This window comes from Clupea harengus, chromosome 11, assembly GCF_900700415.2.
Source record: "Clupea harengus chromosome 11, Ch_v2.0.2, whole genome shotgun sequence".
In the NCBI taxonomy this organism is placed as follows: Eukaryota; Metazoa; Chordata; class Actinopteri; order Clupeiformes; family Clupeidae; genus Clupea; species Clupea harengus.
In genome coordinates, this window is record NC_045162.1 from 2,871,551 (window position 1) to 2,881,579 (window position 10,029).

At 41.0% G+C, this 10,029-nt stretch overlaps 1 protein-coding gene across 1 annotated transcript; it reads right to left on the reverse strand.

Moving 5' to 3' along the window:
• Positions 1 to 1,468: 1,468 nt before the first annotated feature.
• Positions 1,469 to 3,372, reverse strand: mrpl17 (mitochondrial ribosomal protein L17). The gene is made up of 3 exons (XM_012839358.3): positions 2,965 to 3,372; positions 2,629 to 2,697; positions 1,469 to 2,475 (listed from the first exon to the last, which is right to left on the reverse strand). Exons 1-3 carry the CDS (start codon positions 3,136 to 3,138, stop codon positions 2,224 to 2,226), a joined length of 495 nt encoding a protein of 164 aa, XP_012694812.2. The 5' UTR covers positions 3,139 to 3,372; the 3' UTR covers positions 1,469 to 2,223.
• Positions 3,373 to 10,029: the final 6,657 nt, after the last annotated feature.

Consider the following 10,029-nt stretch of genomic DNA (forward strand, 5'->3'; position numbering starts at 1 on the left):
TCAAGGTGGGGAGAGGAGGGGTGGGGAGAGGAGAAGTCAGGAAGTCGACTCAACTTCAAAGTGCAGAGCTTGTTAAAGAATGAAGAAGCAATAAATATTTCAGTGGGACCAGGGAGCGACTGGGGCCCAGGCACGGGAGGAGCCGAAGGACTCCATCAAAGATTCATGGGTAGAGCCAGGAGGAGGAGGACCGTGGAGGAGGACCAGGGTGCCCACGCGTGTAAATAGCTGTGATGATAACCTCCATGAGTATGTGAAATCACACAGACAAAACCGTAACGACAGAGTTTCAGACATAAACAGTCAGTCATCTTTTTATGTATTACTTTTAACTATGGTCAGGGTTTCTTGTGGTGCTGCGATCATCAAGATGAGACGCTCATTGCCATTGCAATAGAACTATGACTATGACGTTATTTACCTTCTTCATCTGAAACTATCTATTTGTAATGTTTTGATTTTTATATACTTGTTCGCAATGATGTTGTCAGTGAAGTCATAAGAGTTGGTTTTTGGTCCATTTCTGTTTGTATTCATTCTGCACCGGACTTGTTATGAATATGAACAGTGAGCCTAATGTGGAGTTCAGCGCTGGCACTCCGCCGTGTGTTTCAGACAGGCATGCTTTTCTTACTCGTGTCTGAACAAATACCTGACGCTGATCTGAGGATCTTTTCAAATCCTCCTGCTATCCAATTTTGTGTATAGTCAGTTGTATAGGCTATACATATATTTTCTATAATTTATCCATGTATGTGTATCAGATGGAGGTTATAATTGTTTCAAATTCTTTGTTTTCATTTAGTTAAATACTTCAGGATCACTGAATTTGTAGCGCAGATATATCCCAGTTTTTTTTTATGTCTAAAGGTATCACAGTAACATTATATTTCAATCTAAATGTTAAACTTCTGTAACACAGGAGAGCTAAGAGAACAATGTATTCAGTGGGTCTGAAGTAGAGCGCTCCATATCCCTCTGGCGCCATCATGTGGTGTGGAGTCTTTATCCTTAGCTTCAGTGTAATGGCAGTTATCTGGACACAGTCCCGAAGCATTGGAGCCGCAGCGCTAGCGCTAGTAGTTGTATTACCTGTTGCATTACAAACATTCTTATCTGCATGGTGCACTTTAAAGTTCCCTTGTTTCTCACACTCATGCTAATTCATGCCAATGCAACTATAATGCTATGTAACGCATTATTACATGTGTTAAGGGTCAAGTATGTTTTCTTTGTAAACGTGTTTACTATTTTCGTATATATATCTATAAGAATTTCATGATTTGTAACTCCTTCGCAGAAGTGTTAAGAATGGTATTCAGTCAACAGCATAACTTACCATGTGTAGTGTCGATATTTGACTTTAAGATAGATAGACTGGTACGTTATGTGCATAATGACATATTTATAAAGAGAGGTATTATTTAATGCTTATACAGAGAAGTCATACTTGAATCAGACTATGTGCTGGTTGGAATAGCTTAGTTTTTTTTTTATTGCGTGTTCTCTCATTCCTCATTATACCCACATTAGTCCATATAATCTAAATCTATCAGCTGACAGATGTTCAGTCGGACAACTTAACAATTCATGATTTATGATATTATTGATCGATACCCTGAAGGGGAATCCTATGAATGATGCACATACAAGGACACAGTCACCTTATGAATGTTGCCTACTATAGAAAACAGCACAGTAACAAGCACGTCAGAGAACGATCCTGTAAAGAGCACACTACTGTTCACAGAGACTTGAACAGAAACTGTTTTGAGTGTCAAATGGAATTTATCTGAAGCAGCTGTATGTACTCTTTTTGCCAAATTAAAAGAAATGATTTTGTTAAAAGATCTAACGTTTCTTCCTTCATTGTGAAGCTGAAAGTGAAAAGTGCAATGTTTTTTTTTTTTCAAGCGGATTTGTTCTGCTTAATCTCAGCACCTAGGGAATGAGTGAAAAGTGGAGGCCTGTGACTAAACTACTGAATATTGTACCCCCTTGTGGGTCATCCAGGAAGTGGACCTAACTTATAACAAAGGACCTTATCTTCAACACTTTACTTTAGGAAGTAAGTAAGTGCCAATGAGTTTCTTGTTCTCATTTAATGACCTTCACAAATCAAATCAAAACATAAACATACATTGTAAATCAATTCAAACAGACAAAAAAGGCTCTTGATGAGTTTGACATCAGACAGTTCTCTGTGCCGCCCCCACTCTGGGCTCACTGTGGGCCACTCAGCTGTGCCCTCTCCTCCCTGTAGCCCTTCATCAGCTGATTGATCAGAGTCAGTTCGTTCTCCCGTTTGACTGGGTACAGTGGAGGGAATGGGTTACCCTTGTACTCCAGCACAGCCATGGAGGCCCGGTCCAAGTTCTCCCTGTTGGGAAGTCGGGCCAGGCGTGTGTAACCCTTGACCTGGTTCTCGAATCTGGGTGCCAAGACCTTGAAAAGCTTCGGGAGCAAATCCTTTTCCTGTGAATATGGAGGGGAAAAATAACGATATCAAACCACAACCCAAAGTTTCTCAATGCATTACAAATGTAAGAGTGCTGAGCTCAAACTCTAAGCTATGACAGGCTTCACAGCTAGATTGAAGTCATGGAAAATGAGCTGCACTTAACATACCGTGAGCCAGAAGTTGGCCATTTGCATCGCTCTTACGTCCGTGTCTCCTCTCTTGGCATAGTCAATCAGCTGAAGTGAAAAGAGAGATCTATTAACATGGACTCATGACAAAACTTCAACAAGTTATTAAACCAGTAGAAAGCTGCCTCCCTCCAAAAGCACAGATAACGTTACAACCTATAATAATACAATCACTGCCAGACACTGGTTTAACTTTATAAGTAAAATAACGTTAGTTGCTTTATAGTAACGTTAACTTAAGCTCTTAGTAAAGTAAAGCAACGTGGACCACCTTGGTAGCACGTCAATGTTGTATACTCATAAGACAAGGCTCACTTTATCGGCGTAGAACTGGACCTCATCTGCCCGTGCCCGTGTGGTCTCTATTCTCTCATGCCGAACCAGTCCTGTCAAAATGTTCCGGAGCATGTTGATCCGAGACTCGGGTCCCAGACCCATTTTACGGGCCACACGGCCATGGGATATCAGAGCTTGCAAAGTGAGTCGCATCTTCCAAGCTAGCCCACGTTTAACTGGTTTGGAGAACGGACCTGCTTAACTGTAACTCTTCCTCGAGGATATTAATACATTAAGTAAGACAGACGCAAGTTACTGTGTAATTACAAATGTTAACATAACACTTAGATGTATGATATGTACACTTGCTAGCTAACAAGCTAATGTCATAACACGCACAGGCTTCTTTGACATTGTCTGTCCGGTTGTATAATAGATCCGACTGGACGACTGCTCCCTTTCCAATCGTTCCGCCTTTGACTGTGGGGTCTCGTAAACCCACGTTCAGCCAACTTTGCATTTATCGTCATCTTTGTGTACATAAATGACAGACACAGACAATTGTAATATGCCTTTCAATTTAAAGGCATAGTCCATGATGTTTACCCCATTTTGTCAAATGCAGCAAAATTCTACTCATATTCCTCTACCTTTCCCTAAAAAACAACCCCGGTGTTCATGCACAGTCCTGGCTATGCAAATGAGAAACAAAGTAGTTTGGACTGTTCCAGCCAATCAACAACAAGGGGTGCACATGCGCCAGGCCCCATAGTGGTAATGTCGCACAGGCCACGTGGTCGTTTTGGCACACAAACCCACAATGGAAATGGCACATGCGCCCCCCAGTCCTTTTGCCACGTTGGTCCATGATGCTACTGGCACATGGGTGCATAGACTCCACGGCTGTTGTGGTGCACAGGCCTCACACAGGGGCAGAGCAACTCAGGAGCAGGGTTGGGAACCTGCTGCCTTTCATCTTGTCACGCGTAGACCCCAGAGTCGTTTTGGCACACAGGCCCACGGTCATTTTGGCACACAGGCCCCGCGGTCGTTTTGGCACACATGCCCCGCGGTCGTTTTGGCACACAGGCCCTGTGGTCGTTTTGACCTGGTGGAAATGGCACATGGGCCCCTCTGTCGTTCTGGTGTGCCGGCCCCACAGCCCTTCTGCCGCGTAGGCCGCTGATAGGTGAAAATTCACCCTAGTTACCTCAGGACTCCGGAGCTGCATATAAGTATATTTATTAGACAAACAACAATTGCAATCTGGCTCACTCCCAGCACAAGGCTGAAAGCGAAGCCATGATAAACACATCGCACAAGGTTTATATAGACAGAAGTTTAGCGTTCAGTAGAGATAACCACGTGGTGGATTTCCCTCGTCCGAGGCAAGGATGGAAGTTTTGCAAGGTCGGAAGAAGCACAGTTCGAACCTTCTTATCACTTCTGGTCTAAACATGCTCTTGTACATATGCAGACTAAGTGGCACCTAATATTCTAAGTTACACACACGCAGAAACACAGAAAAGCCATGTTCCTGCTTACATAAGTACATGATTCATATAAGGTAATTAATAATACAAGGCACTTGATTATTATATTCTTAAGTCATTAACAGTGTTTGGAAATGATCTCCATCAGCCGCGTCCAGAGCAACTCAGGAGCAGGCGTGTGAAATAGAACCTGCTGCCTTACATCTTGTGAAATAGAACCTGCTACCTACCTTACATCTTGTGAAATAGAACGATCAGATGACACATCTCAAATGAGCTCTTATGTCTCCATGGCATGAAATGAAGCTATCAGAACACAGAAAAGCAAAACATATAAAAAAAAATTGATTTAAGACATGATCTATATGAGGATTTTTAATCATTTTAACATTTTTATTTAATATTTAAATTATTTCTAGTATTTACATTTTTTCTAGTATATGTAGAGTTTGAGTGGGGTTTAAAGATAAACTAAAAACGCAAATTACCACCACGGAATATATATTGCAAAAAATCACCCCGAAAAGTTGCACAATCCTGGATGGACTGAAATCTTTACAAGCATGAGTTTAATGTTGCAGGCCCCAAGGTCGTTTTGGCGTGCGGACCCCACGCCCTTTTGGTATGTGGGCCCCACGGTGGAAATGATGTGAGGGCCCCACAGTCAGTTATCAGCTTGGGCCCCTCAGTGCTACTGGTGTGCAGGTCCAACGGTCGTTCTGACCATAGATATATATACATGTATATATGTCTATATATATACATATATATATGTCTATGGTTCTGACCCCACACAGGGGCAGGGCAACTCAGGAACAGGGGTGAGAACCTGCTGCCTTTCATCTTGTGAAATAACCACTTGGCAGTAGAGGGTGCTGTGGAGCCAGTTGTCAAGGCGCACAGGTAGAATTCTTCCAATTCCTCTCAGTCACATGACTTGATATTTCGTAAGCCTCATTAGAATCTTAGCTTGTTTGCTGTATACAAATATATACATGCATGGATTTAATGTCCTAACCTATGAAATCACTGAATACCAAATTGTGTGTTGAAAGGTATGAGAAAACATTTGAATTGAATGCTGAATTGAACATTGAATTTCAGTAGCTTTTCAGAGAAGAGTGAATGTGACAAGAAATGATTGCAGCAGATGACCATTGACCTCACTGAGCAGCCTAATGTAAAGTCATTATAGGTTTGCAGATGATTACCAAATCAGCAACCTAGTGGAGTGGACCACTACTCTCAGGCTCATTTGTTATTGTTTTATTTAGAGTGAAATGTTAAAACTTGTGCTCACAATCCAAAGAACACTAATGCCTGTACAGTACTTGGCTTCTAATTAGCCATATTTGTCACGAGCATGTAACTCCTGTCTATTGTACAATTGAGGTCCTGCAATGACAATTTGTTTAAACTTTTTTTAAACACAGTTCATCATTCGCAATGGCATTCCCAGAATTTTTCACGGTTTTGGTTTCAGATTGATTTTTTTCCTTTCCCAGAAATCCCGCCCTATTCACTCTGAATCCGGCATGAGGAAACATGTGCGCTATCGTTGTTTTGTAAATATGGAGCTGTCATTCTATGTCCTTCCCCTCTCTCATACAATAAGAAGTGCTACTTAATGTTTGCTTGAGCCACATTCCAAACACCTTGACATCCTTGACAGCAAAAAGAATAAGCAACATGTTTGCACCATAAATGCTATTGATCATTATAAGTAAAATTAATTAGGCAATCCTTTTGTGCAGTGGTTATTCTTTAGTATTGATGTAAGTTATTATTGTTCTTATGTGATATGTAGAAGATACAGTGTCTTTCTTTACTTGATAGTGGAGAGCTAGTAAATAAAGCTTTATTTTGCCACTACATGCAAGGGCATTATATAACAAATGCACACTTTGTGCAGCAAAAAGTTGGGATTATTGGAAAAATACAGCATCGCTGGGAACCACAGTTACTGGAAACAACACGGGTAATAACTGGAGTTTCCTGTGAGCACAGCCATAAAGTCACAAGGAAGTCAGAGTGTAAGAAGTGGCTTTCCTCAGGTCACACAGTAAGTCACACTGTGACAGCTGTGACCCCGTGACCAGCTTCTGTGACCCCGTGACTAACTGCATTGGCCAAATGCACCAGCTCTCTTTCCATGGGTATATATTCAATGTCACAATGGTAGCTTGGTTTTGAATGTATTGTTACTTGTGCTGTATCAGTATTATTTTACTGGTGTTTGGGTCCTATGTTAAATCCTATGTAGCTTTGTATCGAAAGGAGAGAGTGGTCACCCTAGGTACGAAAACCTGCACCCTGTCCACAATGCCCAGGAGCCAGGCTTATTGGTATGGCAGTCAGAGTGCATATTCAACCGTAGTGACGGCACTCCATCACAAACTGGAACAAAGTTATCAGTGCAATCAGCATATCAACATCAACAGCTTGTGTATTGCATTGTGACCAAATGTAATCTCACCGTTCGAATTTGATCATACTACCCCTGTAGTTACTATAATGTGAATATTTGCTCCCCTATCTAAAATAATCCATTGGATGAGATTAGAGAGAGAGACAGAAGGAATATGAGGTTCGCGAAGATTTTTAAGATGACCAAAGTAATTTACAACTTAAATCGTTTTGTTACTATAACCTTGCGAAACCGTGCCTTCCTTATAGTCCAAATTCAGTGACTTTGGTATAATAAAGGTATAAGGTATAATAAAATATATTACTTCAAATAGACCACCTATCCTTCTGAATCAGTTTATGACACAGGAAATCCCATGCATTTCAATCGTCCGCCACTTGATGAGCACTGGACATGTTGCAACTTGCACATTTCTTCTGGAAAAACACCGAGCGCTATGCTAACAGAAAGGGCGGTGCTTTTCAGTAAGTATAGGGATTTTCTGGTCATTCGCATTTCGCAATATTAATTTAACTCATAGCCGCAATCGTCTGCAGGGGGGGGGGGGCTATGTGACCAGGTCTACAATTCGCATCCACTGACGTAGTCCCACGTGTTTCTGCCACAACAGAAGCTGGGAGTCGAAGTTTTGATGTTGCTGCTGCTTTTGTGTTTTGCCCGGAAAGGAAGCATGCCGTTTTGTCTCAGAAAACGGTAAAAATGGATAGGAACAAGGATAGGCTAATATCTCGTCTAAAACAATTTACCGAATGCCTCCAGCAGTGGATCGTATGGAGAGTCTTCCTGAAACTCTCGGACCCTTGGTTTCCCAAACGAATTCCAACCTTAAATCTGGAGCTAACCTATTGTATGCATCTTCCGTACTTTTCCAAAGGATATAGTATTGTCTTTGGGGAAATCTTCCATTCTCTCATGTGCATGTTTGGGCATTTAGCCAATTCCTGATATCATTACAGACAGGAAACAAGCGGGTAACCAGTACCAGCCTACTCACAAATGTTGGTCATACATGTTGGAAGTGATTGATTGGTGGAATATTTAGACATATGTTGGCCTGTGTTTTCAGATAGTGTCAGCATTATTTGTCTTTGTGTATATTATGCTGGCCGTCAACCTATTTAAGCTCATGCCAATATTGCCTAAATATCCTTATTATACTGGAAAACGGTTATTTAATCGCTTTGATTCGTTTACGCATCCCATTATGTACAGAATGTAGGCGTAAAAATGTCAACTCACATATAACAAAATAGGGGGGGGCGGACATTTTATATGCGAGGGAGCGAATCGCTAAGTTTATGAAACAAGAAAGACATGCTAGGGCATCAAAAGAGCAAGGTGGGATATTGCTGTTGCTACCTTTACCACGTCAGTCAACATGTGGTCCTAACCTAACCGCAGTAGCCTGCCTACTACTCTAGGGGGCTAACGTTATCTAGCTGGCTGAGTAGCCACTAGGCCTACAGTGGGCTATTCGTGATCCCAGGGGCTGGTATGTGTTTTACCTTTAGCCTGCGTGTATCAATGTTAGTGGATCGTGTTTGCATAAGGCTAACTTTATTTTAAAAGTGACAGTTAACAACTCATCATTTTGACATTTGGTATTGTTATTATTGTCTTATGAGTTAATAGGCATGTATGATTTTAGTTTTACGTTTTTGAATGAGTCAAGGGACAATAAAGCATGGTGTTGAATATTACAAGTCTGCTGCCAAGCGTATTTTTTTTATTTAATTTGGGTGGGGGCAGGGGCCTGTTGAAATAAGTTTGTCACGGGCAGGCATCGTGCACGCCAGGCCTGATTACAGCATTAAGGAAGTTGTTCCCATAAATGAATCATTCAAACGCTCGAAACCACAAGAGAATGCCGCTCATACATACTGCCCATTGTTCACTGCATTTTTCCTCAACGGTTCAACTGTATTAACGTCGCCGTTCATGTGTGTGGGACAGAAGACTGTGAGTGAGGGACGAGCAGTGTCCCAGAACCTAGAGACTGATGAACGATCAGCACCTCGGCCACCACATGCACTCTGATTGTCTGATCGTGTCACCACAAAGAATGATCGCAAATTCACTTCAGCACTTTTGTCTAAGCCTTGTCTTGGGAGTGAAACATTTTGAGTGGTACATGCACAGGCCTCATTGGAACTTCTTCTTGAGTAACCTATAGCAGCTTATTATAATGTCTTTTTCATTGGTGGTATGTTTACCCAGTTTTGCATGTGTGGTCAAAATGAAAGCCAGTCATTAAATACAAGTTTATCTGACAATTAAACATAGGCTAAACTGTCACACTGAATGTGTCACACAGTAAACAAAGGAGGAAATGGAAATACAATAGTTTGGATTCCCAGTTGATGGATCTGTTTTTAAATGCTGCTGAGTGAACAACACATGAATATTGTCGACAATAATGAGAAATCAATAAAATCTACATATAAATTATATTACCTTACTATAAAGTATAAGTATATAAATTATACAATTTTCTCTGAGTCGTTGGAACATTTTTGTTTTTGTCAGCAAAAACAAGGCATTAAGCACACATTACATTTAAGTACACTTTCAGCTTGATGATAAAAAAAAATTATCAAATACTATTTGGTGTTAGTTATTTCAGCTTAATTAGCTAACTCATGTGTTTTGTTCCCCTTTATTTCAAACCAGTCATTATGGATCTTTCGTGTGCATTAAGTGCCTGCTGACCTCAAAAAGTCAAGGAAAAACTTTGGTATCTCTTTTATAATGAACATTCTTAACAAATGTATAGACCCCTCCCTTTGGAAAGTGATGGAGATAATTTCCAAACACTGTTAATGACTTAAGAATATATGAATCAAGTGCCTTGTATTAATATATTAGTTGTATGAATCATGTACTTATGTAAGCATGAACATGGCTTCTTTGTTTCTGCGTATGTGTAACTTAGATTATTAGGTGCCACTTAGTCTGCATATGTACAAGAGCATGTTTAGACCAGAAGTGATAAGAAGGGTCGAACTGTGCTTCTTCCGACCTTGCAAAACTTCCATCCTTGCCTCGGACGTCAGAAATCCACCACGTGGTTATCCCTGCTGAACGCTAAACTTCTGTCTATATAAACCTTGTGCGATGTGTTTATCATTGCTTCACTTTCAGCCTTGTGCTGGGAGTGAGCCCGATTGCAATTGTTGTTTGTCT